The sequence below is a fragment of the Ictalurus furcatus genome, chromosome 12, assembly GCF_023375685.1.
Source record: "Ictalurus furcatus strain D&B chromosome 12, Billie_1.0, whole genome shotgun sequence".
NCBI classification, from domain to species: domain Eukaryota; kingdom Metazoa; phylum Chordata; class Actinopteri; order Siluriformes; family Ictaluridae; genus Ictalurus; species Ictalurus furcatus.
Window position 1 is genome coordinate 10,936,069 of NC_071266.1, and position 15,850 is coordinate 10,951,918.

Here is a 15,850-nt window from a genome sequence, read left to right on the forward strand (position 1 = left end):
TAAAAGATCGACAAAGCAGTTGCATTTTTATTTTTTTTGGGGGGGGGGGTGGGGGGGGGGTACAATGATAATTCTAATTTAATGTCTAGAAAAAACATACATGACTTAAAACTAAAAAGGAGAATTTTTTCTAATGTCATAAATTTCAATAATAAAAAAAAACTACACATCAGCAGCTTCCAGTTAGAGTTTGTCATAACATTTATAAAAAAAAAAAATACCCGATAAGAAATCCCGATATCGCAAAAAAGTGTACTGTGCGCTAATTTATCATGATCGATAGTGTATGATCAGATCGACCCAGCCCTAGCGCTGTATTCATTGTGAGCTTTTTTAGTGCAAAACATCACGTGAAAAGGTCTTGTGGCCTGTGTGTTTGTGTGTGTGAGTGTGTGTGTGTGTGTGTGTGTGTGAGTGAGTGAACGTGGGAGCGTGTGAATGAGAGAGAAAGTGAACAGCGAGTGACTCACTGAGTGAAAAGCCTATAAAACGGAGTGCAGTTCTCGCAGCTCTGAGAGTGGTTACGTAATCGATTGAGCGTTTAAGGGAATCTAGAAGCTAATAACCCCGCTGCGTTGCGGTGTCTGCCGCTGAGGTGCCAAGTTTCCACTCGTTCCTCTCAGCTTGGCTCAGGGCTGCAGAAACGCCGTCACGAGGAACACAGGAGGCTTTGTGAGAGTAGCGAACGCCGCAGGAGACGCAAGTGCCAATAAATCGAAAAATCAATCACACAAACTCGCTGCTCATCGCTTACTGCTTTATCCAGGGAGTTATGACGGGATAATATCGTCCACAGCAAATAAGATTATTAATAATAATAATATAAATCTAGTTATATCCTGTGTAGACATTCAGACAGGATAAAGTGGTTTAAATGATTGCATTACAGAGTTTCTTCTTCGAATTTCTCTTTAAATTCATTTTTAAAAAATGTCACAGACATATAAGGAAGAAAATATTTAGTCACTCAGTCCTTATCTCACCTATACCAGAAATACATACCAAAATACCAACATGTTACACGTGTTAAATATCATGTCTCGCTCAGATATTTAGCTATAACGACGTTTCTAAGGGCTCAACAAAGTCATCGTTAGGATTCCTCCATATCGAACCGCACCACACGTCAAACGAACGCATCTCTGAATCTGGAAGCAAGGTCAACAAATCGGGATCGTGCGTTGTCTGTTTCAAACCCTGTTTCAGTTTGAGAGCTACTATGACCGTTGCTCTTTATTACTACTAGCAAGTCATTTTATTCATTTCCACGCTCATAAAAGTGTTTGATTTTCTACTATTAAAAAGGTCATGACATGAGAATTTTCCTTGATCTTTTGACATATAAGAGGTCAGTTCAATTCAATTCCATTTTATTTGTATAGCGCTTTTAACAATGGATATTGTCTCGAAGAAGCTTTACAGAAATATATAAACACAGGATAGAGATTTTAAGTGTGTGAATTTACTCCCTAAGCTGATATGAGGAAAAAACCTTGAGAGGAACCAGACTCAGAAGGGAACCCGTCCTCATCTGGTAACAACGGATATGTGAAAGTAAAGGGAAGTTCATTATGGTTTTATATGAAGTCTGTTTTGATGAACTAGTCCACTGTTCACTAAAGGAGACTTGAGTGCAAAATTGTATGTGGTAATTGCAGTCCTAAGGCCATAGTAGCAACCATAGTCCCAGCACCATAGCACAACTGTTCGTGTGGAATTGAGGTCCAAAACCATTTCCATGGAACTTCAAGCGGCACCGTCCTCAGCAATCTCCAGGCTGCACCGCTTGGAGTCGTCCTCAGTCACTGTATGATTAAAACATCCTGCAAGTTTCATAGCTTCATGCGTCCTCCTCTGTACAAAAAGAGCATTTATTTAACTAAGCTCCAAAAACGGCTCGTTTGGATGTGGCGGGATTTGTGACATCACACGGGCAAATACATTTGCATATGACTGGCCCTACAGCAAGACATCGACACCTACTTTTACACAATCTCACCGTTGGCCCCGCCCACTGGAGCTCAGTCACTGAAAACAGTTCTGCACGTGTTATGGCAGGTGGCGTTGATATTTAATTCATAGGCACAGATGTTAGCCAATCATAGCAGTGGGTGATTACATTGAAGCCTTAAAGATAAAGGCCACAAAAAAATATCGTTTCAGTGGGAGGGTTAGAGACAGGGTGGGAAAGGGTCATAAATTACTCAATTTTGCATGTTTTCTGTGCAAAAAACTTTACTAATATTATAATTACACCTCAGGGAAGATAATCAAATTTGAAATAAATAATGAATTAATTAAAAATAAACACACATCATGACCTGTTTAACATTATTAAAATTGGTAAGCTCGGGTGGCATGTTGGTAGCTCGTCCCTGACATAATTAAATGATCAATTCTGAATCACACTTTAATTGTACAGATCACGTGCTGGTGATATTTAGCATATTTGCCTCTGATCCATCTGAAATTCATTTCTGGCTTCGTCACTCTAAAACATCCCTGCATCAAATCAATACCTTCATCATTCTAACTTGGAAAAAGTGTTCCTCTGCCAGTGAATAATCGTCTTGTTTTGCTCAAATTGTGTAATACTCATAGCTAATGGGTGTATCCTATATTTATTTCACTGTCAGTCACCATGTTTTCATTGATAGCAAAACTAGCCATGTGAGAAGATGTCTTCCTGCGAAAAAATCGAATACGTAGCACCGGTAATGGCACAGTGAGCAGGGTCGACCGGTTCAGGATATGCAACGTGGAACCAACAATCATGGATCATGTCCCATAATCGAGAAGGGAAAAAAAAGAAACTCCTCGGCGTCTCTCACGGAGGTCTTGCTGCTAGTCAACAAATCGCTACGTATCTCATTTACATCTCTTGCCCCGCCCACTTTGAGTCAACAGAAATCGTCAGGTCTCACTGAATACGAATGACTTCTGTCCGTTTTGTTGCGTTGAGTCAACACAATGAAACCTTTCCAAACAGCAATACCAATATTAAAAATAAATAAATAGCATCTCTATTTGGCATGAGTGATCTTTACGTCTAAAATTCTCTTATGGTGCAATATTTTTATTGTTTGGTGTTTTTTTTTTTAAAGAAAATCCACAAGTTTGAGATCCCGCTACAGTTTTGGTTCTCTTGTGCTTCTGTCATAGCATGCCATCCATTACAAAATATCCATTTTGTTTTTATTACTTTCTTTAACGACATACAATTTCTCTTTTATTACGTTTTATTTTCTTTTTGCAAATCTTGAATATCTTAAATGTACTCTTTTTTCCCCCCAACAGCATACTGTATAAGAAATAAAACAACAATTAAGGCAAATTTATTATTTAAAAAAAAATAATAAATCAGCCTATTATTTTTACTCAGTCCTGCATACGGAAACTTTAAATAAAACTTTAAACCTGACATGTGGGTCAGGTGCGGTTTGTTTGCCGGCTCTCAGACTTTGACGTGACACATTTAAAGTGGCCGAGTGAGTGACGTTAAGCGCAGGAGAGGATGAACGAGGTTAATTGGAGCGTCTCCATTATAGAGGAGAGTCTTCGGGGAGAGAAATCAGGGCCAGACCGTACCGTTACAGTGTCGGCCGTGGAAGATACGACGTCACGTGAAGTGAAGCATGTGAAACACTTCTTCAGCCAATCGGATTATAATCAGCCAGAGGTGTTTCCCAGAGCCACATGCAGTAGAGATTTACTGCTGATGTGAATGATGAACATATTTACTAGGATTACACCCGCTGATCCAAGCTGAGATCTAAGGCATGATTCGGTGTGAAATATACACAAGCACACACCGTACAGGACTCATAAGCTTCTCCGCAGATCAGTCAATCAGCAGCGCTTTTCCCCTGGATGATGTAATATGGATTTGTAATACAACAACAAATCCCTGCTCCTACATTTGATCATTTTTACATTGTCAGTACCTACGTTGAATTTAGTTACTCTTCTTCCCCAGCTACCAGGTGTACCAATCAGGGATCAAGGACGTGTGGGTGGAGTTAAAAATAGTGCGGATCACTGATTGGTCAAAGGTGATCATTATGGAATCATTACTAATATCTCCGGTGTTTCTATCTATCTCACAGTATATGGCGCTCTGATCTTTAGAGACGGCACGATACGAGTGTCAGCCGATATCGATACTCATCCGATATTGTTTTCTTTAAGCTTTAAAATTTTTTTTTTTTTTGTTCTAACTGAAGCTCCTCATGGTTAAACTCTTCCATACAAATATCACTTACATTGTAAATACAAGAAATATAACAAAGTACAAATATAATCAAATCGGTCAAGACTCTTTATATGGACACATTTCCATTAGCAACAAATACATTTCTTTCTCAAATCCAATTCCAGTCTTTCCCATATGTTACAAGATCTGATATCGGATATATATCCAATCCACCATTTTTTTGCTAATATCATTAGTGTAGTGTTCTCTTTCCAACAAAAGTCCCTTTTCTGCCTACTTCGACATGACATCGCAAAATGTTACAGATTGACTTTTTATTTATCCAGCCACGGTAATGCCTGGTTTTATATTTATTCCCCATGAGCCACACCATCTTAAAATGGCGTCCTATTCTCTACGTACGATCACTATATAGGGTGTCATAATGGCATTGTGCACTCTATTCCCATTATACCGCTTATTTCAGAGTTATCCACGTAAACATTTCGACTGCAAAGTCTGCACTCGCCCTATTTTCACTAAAAGTATTGATCTCCCTTGGCTCTGTGTGCCTCACATTGATGATGGTGTGCTGTGTAATTCTAATTTTCACACTTAGAGTTGTATGATGGAGAAAGGACACAGGGGCACGACTAGGACAACCTTTTTGTAGCCAGGGGGCCCTTTAACTGTAAATTAAATCACACCACAAACCCCATTAGAATGAAGTTATTTCATGAACAGTCATTTGATTCTTTATATAATATTTGCTTGCAGCCACGGAGCTTTCTATTTTCTGAAATTTCCGCTGACTGAACACAGGTCCGTGTCTATTTGGTGCTTGGACCCCTAAATAGAATAACTTTGATAATGTGTGTATAGAGCTGTAACAGTAACTCTCGCTTCACTACAAAACAGCAGGAAAATCCAGTCCATTATGTCACATGCATATTGAGCGTTACTCTTTGCTACCTGTGGATAGAAAACGAGGTCTCCATTCTTACCTGCATCCTTCTTCCTCCCTCTTCCTCCGCGCTCCTGCACAGTCCTCTGTCCTGCCTTACGCATGACAAAATCCTCTCTTTCTCCACCTCTGTTTTTTTATGTTCACTCTAATTCTGTGGAGAAAAAAAAACAAAAACGAAGCCTTAATCAGGACGGATGCAACGAGGAAATCCATACATTTTGTTTTAACTCGATAATCCCGAGGATTGTTTAGACGCTGATGGCAATTTCCTGGTGTCCTTCTACATTTCCTGGACGCGTTGTTTTTGTCTGACCTTCAGGACGCAGATTTTGTCCATAAACAGCACTAGGATTTGTGTGACATGCCATTAAAATGGAAAAAGACTCTTCTCTTACACAGCACAATTAAATTAATTTTGTCATTTCGCAGACAATAATTCCCGTCCAGCCTTAGATTCAACTGCCAGAAATAACACCATTTCCTGAACTAACGGCATAATAATTTTTATTCCAGATCTCTCTACTTTGTGAAAGAAAAGACAAGTCAAATCCTAACAGTGACTTGACTCGAAAGCTACATTTGAGTGCACAGGTTTAAGAAAGAAAGAAAGAAAGAAACAAAAAAGAACACCCATTCAGTTTTAGTTTTCACAAACGTTCCTTCATTACAATGCGACAGGAATGAAAAAACAGTGTTTAAGATGAAAAAAAGAAGAAGAAGAAAATGAAAGAATGAACAGTTTAATAGTTTTTTTTCACCATCTCTGTGAATCCGTAAGAAATACGATACATCAGCATCAGGGGTGGTGTGATGACGCGGAGCAACTGTTACCACCACCACGTTGATTATTTTCCTGTAACAGCAAATCCAGGAATGTTTTATTCCTCTTAGACTACTACAGCAATTTGCTGATGTTTACTATTTGTCTTTGTTTATTAAAGAACAGTTATTCAGAAAGTCATACGATTTATCCGTTTATAGCCACACCTATTGTTGTTCATCGTTCCGCTAAACAAGTTAACAAGCACAACAGCTATAATGTTCTATTTATTTATTGATTGATTTTTATTATATATATATATATATATATATATATATATATATATATATAAAAAACATTTATATCGTTAGACTTAATGAACGTAGATTGTCCATCATACAAGTCAAGGCGTACGTTCATACTGTAGAAACATTTAGGACAATTGCAATAATTTAAACCTGTGAATTATTAAAACCTCCATTATATTAACCTACACGTTCTGACCAATCAGAATGGAGAATTCAAGAGTTCTGCCTCCAACTTCTGTCGTATCCCCCGAACAGATTTTGTATCCCCTCCCCCCTAGTTGTAATATGCACTGCCAAACAAGTGAATGCGATTTTCGATTCGTAAAATGCCAACAATATCTCCAATATGAACAATCAGAAGAAATGCTGCAGTGTCTACCGTGATGTCAGTGAGCCTGAACTTGCCAGATAAGCCCCGCCCATCTGTCCTGTTCCTGATTAAATCTCACAAGCTCAGGTCATCTTTTAGCCTATATACCGATCGATGTGGCAATACAAAAGGTTCTATCCAGGCAGAGAGCTTATTCAAAGACGCGTCATGTATTATAACTCTAGTTTCTGCATCAATAAATACTGACTTCCTGTTTAAGGTTTTCTCAATTTTTCCTTATGAAACTGTTATTTAGCTCTCAAATCTCCTTCAATCCTGGTTGGGTAAAAGACCTGAATAGTGTACAGGATAGCTCATGGGAAAATAAGTCCGGCATTATTAAAATTGTACGGTGCAGATCAGCGGTTTGTGCTTTAAAGCGCTCATAATGAACACTCGGGTCCAGACGAAAGCCTGTGGTCTCTGCAGATTTCCTCGTCGCACAGCCACAGAACTGCAGCTGCCAGCCATGTGAAACGGAGCGAGGACGACTGGTAAGCTTTTACAATCGGTATACGGAATAAGGAGCTTTTTGTAAACTACAAGTGGGAGATAAAACCTAGTGCTCAAGTAAGGAACAAATCACGACAGGGCGTGAGTTATAAGAAAATAAATCAACACCACCATGGTGTGATTCATCCTGACAGAAAGTCCGCTATAACAGCATGTCCAACAAAACCTTTCGCTCCTTTTACACCACACCAATCTGTCAACGCAAGCGTTTTTGTATTATTAAAGAATTTATAGTTGCTGTATTTAATCGAAACCTGCAGTCCCCTCCAAAACTATTAGAACGGCAAGGTCAATTCATTGGTTTGTGCTAGACACCAAAGACATTTAGGTTTGAGATCAAAAGATGGATGTGAGATGAGAGTTTAGGATTTTCAGCTTTCATTATTTCCTGGTATTTACGTAAAACATAGAACCTTTTGTATAAAACCACCCAATGTATAGGTGAGCAAAAGTATAGGATAAATCTTGACGTAAATGAAAGTAAATAACACTTAATATTCGGTTGCATATCCCTTGATTGCAATAAGTGCATCATGCCCGCGACTCACTGGCAGACAAAGTGTTCATGTAAACTTCTGAATTCATTCTACTTCTACCATCATGCGTTACATCATCAGTAAAGATTACTGATCCTATTCAAGAAGCAGTCATGCAAGCCCAAGCCATGACGCTACCGCCACCATGTTTCACAGAGGAGCTTGTATGTTTTGGATCATGAGCAGATCCTTTCTTTCTCCACATTTTGGCCAAACTTTTGGTCAAACCCATATGTCTTCAGTCTACAGCAAAAACAAATGAATTGGCCATGCCGTTCCAATAGTTGTGGAGGGGACTGTATGTTATAGCTGCTATAAACATATGCTCTTTTTTTAACTTTTGAAGTTAAAAAGACCACACACACACACAAAAACAGAGCTTGTCATGTTACCGAGAAACAACAGAAAACCTAAAGTTACAGCTTTACCTCTGACACTGGAGACTCCTTCCATAAATATTAAAGAAACTCATTATCCTCAGAGGAAACTTTACCTTAGCAACGATTACGCACATTTTTCAATCCGTTTCTGTCAAGCATTCACCGTACAAGTCCTCACATACCTTGCTACTGTAGAAACGATAACGACATTATAATGTAAAGTTGATTGAAGTGTATTGTTTAATCAGATTTGGGGTGGGTGATTGGGCAATAATACGATACGACACGACATTTCTACGATACATGATGTGTATCAATATGAAGGTTGGCTAAGAAACTAACAGCAAAACAGTAGTGTTGAATTTAAAACAAAACATAAAAAATTAGCCCGATGATACTTAAATTTATTGCCTACAAAGTAAATCAACGCTGGAAAAATCTATAAAAAAAAATGTAAAAAATACATTCAGATTCATACAGTAGAAAACGTTACCAAATCAACAACATGTGGTTTGAAAATATTATTATTATTAAAATATCAAAAGTAATTAAAATATCCATCTTTATTAATATATTTAATAAGGCTAATAGACAACTCTGTAAAACGGTTATTTCCAAGTCAGCATTTCATTTGTGGATTTGAGAGGCTCCTGATTTCTGAGGAAACACACCAGTATGACTGCTACATGCCACAAATTTCCACCAGTATCTCATTTATACTGGTGTACCGCCCACCACTAAGCCCAGTGACAGGCATGGGCTGTAAAGAGTTGAGAAACATCTAAGGAGCCTCCATGTTCGCTAAATGGATAAATTAGAGCGCAACGACGTGTGTCCTACACCCATGCACTGACCACAGTCTTTGGGAGGGAAAAAAAAAACTTCCTGGGATCGATTAGTTAGCACCTGGCTGAGCGGCAAAACCTAATCCGTTCCGGCCTCGCTTTAACCTGGGGCATGAAGCTAGCCGGGGTCTGATACTAATCGCTTGGATTTGAAAGAGACAGAGACCACATCCTACTGCTTGGAGACGTGGGCTCTGAAACGCATCATGGAGGAGACTTCAGAGAGAACGAGGCCGTCCACGGTGGTGCCGTTTCTGCATCCGGTACCGCTTCCTGAACGCTGATCTCCACTGATGTACGCCGCAGGAGGAAGTGGAGTCACGAACAGCAAATTGTCTCCTCGTACATGACTGCTGTATGATGCGAGATAACTAGAACCACATGCCTGTTTGCCGTTACACACATGAAAGGGTTAACCCTTTAACACGATAAAGAAGGAGAAGGCTGGGGAAACCACAGAATAAATTTAAAAAAAAAACTTTACAAGAAAACAGGGCTTGCGCGTTCTTTAAACGTTCTCTGAGCGTTCTTTAAGCATTCGTTTCAAAGTATCTCACTCGATGTCATCTTTATTTATCCTGGAAGGCTTCTATACTAGACAGGCGCCCTGCGGAACGTGGTGTGGAGCCCAGAATAAATCTCCAGCATGTGGGGTTTTGCAGCACATCGCCACATATGAACCCGATTTTGCTTAACCGACCTGTCAGGATTTCTACATTTGTAGTTCAACTGAACCAATTTTCCGCTACTTTCATGGTAGAATGCCTTTTTCTGTTTGGATTTGGTGGAACTGTAACCCACGTTACAGCATTCAACTTACCTCGAAACTCTGAATTACGACATTTTCGACCTCTGTGGACACCTCCATGTCCATCTTGTATGTTTTCCTCCTCAAAACAGTGAACTGTATAGTCAGATATAGATTTACAAGTGCGCTGATTGATCTAAAGCTAAGACTTGCAACTACACTCAGTCCGTACAGGATTTCATGGAGTTTTTTTGATTGTTGCGGCCAAAAATGCTTGATTTTGCTGCTGCTTTTTTCGTAATTTGCGATGCAACTTGCGGAGCATTTTGTGCTTTCGCAATTGAAAGTGTAATTGCAATCGCACGAAATAGTTTTGCGCAGTCTTTCACAGTGATGTTTGTTTGTAAATGAGACCTCTTAGCTGTACTCATGTTCGACGCACACGAATCGAAGAGGGCTTTGGCTGTATGCGCTTTGGGATGACGTCACATGACGCATCTCGGCCCAAATCTGCGGAAATCCTGTGGAAATTTAGAAAAATTGTAAGCTCCTCCAAGTATTGCAGAGTTTGCTTGATTTTGCGTTCATTTCTGCGATCGCAAAATCCAGGACGGGCTGTACAGTATAACTCATTTCAAGGTAAGAAGTGCTACTGTGTTTATTGTTTATGCTGTGGGCGGTCATTTTGATTTGAGGTCAATTGCTGAACTCGGGGTTGAGGAAACCTTTCTGACGCCGCAATGAAAAATTCCGAGTTGAAGGGGACGTTTTCTTTGGTTTTTCCTAGAAGGAGGACGGAAATTTTACTGGGAGGAGTTCACAAACGTGAAAAACATGCTGAAACAGACAGCTGGCTAATCAACAGTTTGTAATTGCAATCGGAAAAATTTACAAATGTGAAAATGTTGTTTCATTCTTAAAAAAAAAAATTCTTTCCATATTCGGCCCTTTCTACAATCATAGTTTCATACATATACATATATATATATATATATATATATATATATATATACACACACACACACACACACACACACATATATATATATATATATATATATATATATATATATATATATATACACACACACACACACACACACACACACACACATATATATATATATATATATATATATATATATATATATATATATATATATATATATATGACTTACATATAACTTTTCTAGGCACTGTAAAATGACATAACCTGACATAAAGGTGTAATGATCTCCAAATTTAGAAATCTAGCTCCTTTACAAACCCTGAAGTTGACACGTGAAGGTTTCATGAGCCAGAACTCTGACAGCGGGCTGAAATCATTCAAAACAAAACAAACAAAAAAAAACAAGACCTACTAGGAAAAAGAAATTGTTTTGGGTACAAGAGCAAATGATTCTTTGAGAGCCTTTTGACATTTCAGAAGAAAATTGTGAGGTAATGACATTAACGCAGTTACAGCATTAGTCCAATAAAGCTGCGTCGATGTGAATTCGATTAGAATCTAACAACAATACAGAGTCAAATGAATGTATTTCTGCATCCGTTGCCTCCAAGTGGTTTATTCAGCATGATCATTGAAGATCAAAGACATGAGGGCAAGAAGCAGCAGTGATTTTTCTGAGAGACTGAAAACAGTGTGCATGCAGTAAGTAATCCGATATCAAATTACAGACTGGAGAAAACAGCATTAAGACTTCAATTTAGTGTATTCGCCAGCAGAGCCAAAAAAAACCCCAACAAAACCAAGCAACTGGAAAACTCTGGTCTGACCACCGCTGGCCCTCGACTTTTAATAACTGCTTAAATTGTAGTTTCTGTAAAATTACACGTTTCCGGAGGCCTTGGGCTAAATCTGAGCTTCATTCGAGCAAAAAGATGTTTAATCAAATGGCACAGTGGCAAGCATGAGGAGAAACGGCCATGGAACTGAACAGATGGAAGGATCATAGTAGAAGTATGGGAGGTACAGAAAACGGAGGGAAATGAGAAGAACTGAGAAGAACCTTTATGATACATGACTTGGCTTATGACTTTGAAACAAAGAGAGGAAAGCGGCATTTGGATGTAATAAAACACGCGTATTATGGCGTTTCCAATAATCATAATAACAATCCAACGCAACATCATCACAGGCCAAACCAGGAACAGGAAGAGAACCGGACAAACACACGAGGAAGAAAATATAAAGTGTGTAGTAGATGCAATGCGTGATGCCTTGATCATAAACAAGTGATATGACGAAAATATCACATCGCGATACTCGAAGACGATACCCATGACAATATCGTTACCTTGGCATTATACGGTTCGAAGATTATTCTTGGAAGAAAAAAATAATCGACGCTATCAACAAGTCATGTACATCAGGGGCAGGTGATATGACAAATATTATAGCATGATACGTAAAGACGTTTCTACAATGCAAGATATGCATCACGATACATAAGTTTGCTAACAGCATTATCCGCCCCCTTCCACATACAAGAGCTCGCAGACTTCCATGATTGGCTAGTATCTCTGTGATTGACAGGGGAGAGAGAGCGAGAGAGAATTTTGTTTTTTTCTTGGACTTCTGGGTGGCTGTGGCATCATCTGGATTTGAACTAACAATCTCTGGAAGATTGGAAAATTTACAAAATATCTGTCGTTTCAAAAAAGTGCAAAACTAACATCTAATCAGCTGAGTTAAATAAAAGGTTAGCGTGTATAACTGTTATAAACCTGTTATAATACTTTTGTCACCTCAGGTTCAGTGTACTAGGAGATCATTTATTATAATATTGATATTAGGTTATCATATCGCCAAAGCGTAATGCTGTACAGCGTTAACCAGATATCTTTTAAAACATGGAAAAAAAGAAAAAAGACAAATAACTGACGCATTTCTGTCATTTCTAACACGATTAAAGACACATGTAGAGGATCTCGGACCCTTCTTTACATTTTTATGCTCCTTAATATTCTTAGGTTTACGTGTGTGAAGGCTTTTAATTCAGACCAATAGGGTTCAAATCGAACGTTCGTCCGTTATCTTGTCGAAAGTTTGATCTAAAACGACTTTATACGATCGTTGTGTTGCCCATTTCCTTAAATTGTGCCAACAGTGAAGATATGCAGATGGGATGACATCATAAATTAAACCAGACATGGGTTGGTGAATGTTCCAGGCCGGAAAGAAAAAAAGATAAAACACAGAACATGTAGCGCTCTGTCACAAGGGCCGGAAGGGTTTGATGGAAAAACCCGATGCGTTGGTGGCGCTGTTCCACTGAGTGAAGAAAAAAAAAAGAAGAAGACAAAAAAAAACGAGGACAGAGATTTTTTAAATAGGTTTCATGGCTGCGACCTTAGGGAAATTGACCCTGTTTCCTTTATATGGAAAACGTGTCCTAAATATCTACAGAACATCAGCTGAGTGAGAAACGTGACACACAAGTGGTCTTGTACGAGTTCCCAAACATCACGAGGTCCTTCGGTACAGCACGGGATTCTCTCTGGAACGATTCTGTGTTTACTCACACGAGCGCCAAAACCGTGACATACACCTTCATTTATTTTTCTGCTAAATATAAATCTAGAGATAGTTTTCACTCGCTTTGTTTACTTCTGGGTCACTAGGGGCGTCCGCCATTTTGTGGGTCAATCGATACCTAGATTTCGAGTCGACGTCTTGTGTAACAGTTTACTTTTTTTTGTCGTTGCGTATAAATGATGCTTCTGTGATGCTGACCTGTTACACAATGATCTGAACAAACTTTGTTTGACCCACAAAATGGTGACTGCGCTGTGAATCACAGGAAAGGTGATGTCACTCGAAATCTCTCTGTAGAGATACTACATGGGACTTCACTCTGTGGAAGTCAAACTGTTGCTGCGTTCGAGGGTTCGAGAATTTAAATTCTCCGCCTCCAACTAGTAAAAACAACCAAAAACGCCCCCTCAACTTGAAATTTCAACTTGTCAGCTCGGGTTCGTCTTCTCAACTACTAGTTCCTTCCCCTTATACAGAGTGACGTCGAATCACACAGGGTAAAGTCCCCCCTTTGTACTTTTAACTTCATTTATAGCAGTATTGGCTTCAGTTAACATGCAAACACTGTACATAGTTAAATCTATAACACTGAACATACTAATCGCTATTTTGAAAAGGTAGCTAATCATCAACGTTAGAGTTATCACTCGTATAACTAACTTGCTTGAATATATTCAAAGTTTATTATAAGAGAACAGAACCAGTAACCACTCAGGCCTGTAGCTGTAAAAGTACATTTAAAGTAGCTTTTTATGAACTTTACTTGCTCCAACAGAGCAAACAAAAAACATGCTTTTCAGAACATGCCGAGGTGGGTAATGACGTCGTTACAGCTCTCAAATTATCACGTAGAAGGCACCACAAAAGAAGCACATATTTCTCCTAAGATTGCTGCTACTGTAAAGGAAGACACGCCCTGGGGGCGGGGCATATACACCCAATTGGTCTAACTCAAGACTAGTACAGGTTGAGTCATGAAATAATTTCCCTGGAAGTACCAAACTATAAAATATCTCCAAAACATCATGGTGATGTCTATAACATTAAGGAACATGTATAAAAATCTATAAACATCAGTTCTAATGATACTAGGCATCCATTAGAAATATATATCAAATATATCAGACATGAAAACTCAATAAATATTGCTTTATACAGTGAATATACAGTTAAACCTGTTCATCAGAAAATGACACTCGCTGTGAGTGATCGTTAATAACGCACGTTTTAGTTTGTAAAAAATGACTACAAATAGAAATTAAAGAGCGCACGCGCTTCCAACAACTAACAAGAAGACAGAAAAAAAACTCCGTCAAGTAGTTAAATTAGTTTAAAGTTTCACGTTAAAAAAAAATGTTTTCTAAAAAAGGGAAAGAAGGTCGAGAAATACTTACAGGATTTGTGTTAATCTGTTCTGTTCAAACTCCAACTTCTCGTGCAGGTCTCCTCGTGCACTTACTGTGAATAACGAATCTCTCTCTCTCTCTCTCTCTCTCTCTCTCTGTCTGTCTGTCTCCCTGTCTCTCTGCGCGCGCTCCCTTCTCCCTCTGAGGTCATTCAGCTACAGCGCTGCTGATTACGGACTCACCCCCGCACGTGCACGGCGGCGCATAAGAAGGGCGGAAGTACCCGTAGATGTGAATAAGATACGTCACGGGTGCCGCCATCTTAGAGGGGGAAACTTTCTAAATGGGCTCTATTTACTTGAATTTAGTTCTGGGATTTTCTCAAAATATGACAAACACACTGTGGAGCATTCGGATCTAAGATGCCCTGACACCTCGAAAGAATAGTACAAGGAATCAGTTTTGACAGGTGAAAGTTCTGACAATTTGTGTGTGTGTATGTTTGTGTTATCATTTTATGACTTAATATGCAACAGATTTATACATGCTGGAGAGGTGATTTTAGAGTTTAGTATTGTTTAGTGTTTACTGTATTAGTTAATGGCCTTAATATTTGGCCCTATGTGTATGCCTGGGCAGAATACTCCATTCACTATTTCATGATTTATTATGTTTCTGCTCTTTAACGCCTCTGTGTGGATATTATTGGAAATGTAACCAATTCCTCTCATTACATTCAAACAAATGGCTACTTTTGAAACGTGGATGCCGTTAAGGGGTGGAAGGTGAAGTCAAGGGGGCTCAAAGGGACCACAGTTAACCAAAATTATTCAGAAAAAAAAAAGATTGTCCAGGATGGATTGACCTGTCATTCAAATTGCCAGTCACTGTGAAGGTCTTCCTGTGCATAGTGTATTCCCAGGCCTCATGCCCAGTGTTCCCAGGATAGTCTCCAGAACCTTCCCCACCCTGCCCAAGATATAGCGCTTACTGAAGATGAATAAATAAGATTGTCATTCAGGGTTGGTGTATGGTTAAAGGTTGGATGGATGGATGGTTGGATGGATGGATCTGACTTGGCAAAGGAATGTAAAAAAAAAAAAAAAACATCACATATTCTAATACAGAAAACATGGGGGGGGGCAAACTTTTGCACTCAGTTGTAAGCCATGTTATTTTGAATTTCAGTCAATATTAAATGGATGGATACTAAATGGATGGCTAGATGGAAGGATGGATTTGTGGATGGGGTGGATGGATGGATGGATGGATGGATAGATGGGTGGATGCAAGGATAGATAGATAGATAGATGGATCATTTAGTGGATTAATCATTTGGTGGATGTA

The 15,850-nt window shown here is 39.0% G+C and overlaps 1 protein-coding gene across 1 annotated transcript in view; it reads right to left on the reverse strand.

Moving 5' to 3' along the window:
* Positions 1-14,864, reverse strand: part of tanc1a (tetratricopeptide repeat, ankyrin repeat and coiled-coil containing 1a) — a 70,757-nt gene extending 55,893 nt beyond the window's left edge. The window contains exons 1-2 of the mRNA XM_053637263.1: positions 14,552-14,864; positions 5,197-5,310 (exon numbers count right to left, since the gene is read on the reverse strand). Coding sequence (XP_053493238.1) covers positions 5,197-5,260 — 64 coding nt within the window. The 5' untranslated portion in view covers positions 5,261-5,310; positions 14,552-14,864. The remainder of the gene's footprint in view (positions 1-5,196; positions 5,311-14,551) is intronic.
* Positions 14,865-15,850: the final 986 nt, after the last annotated feature.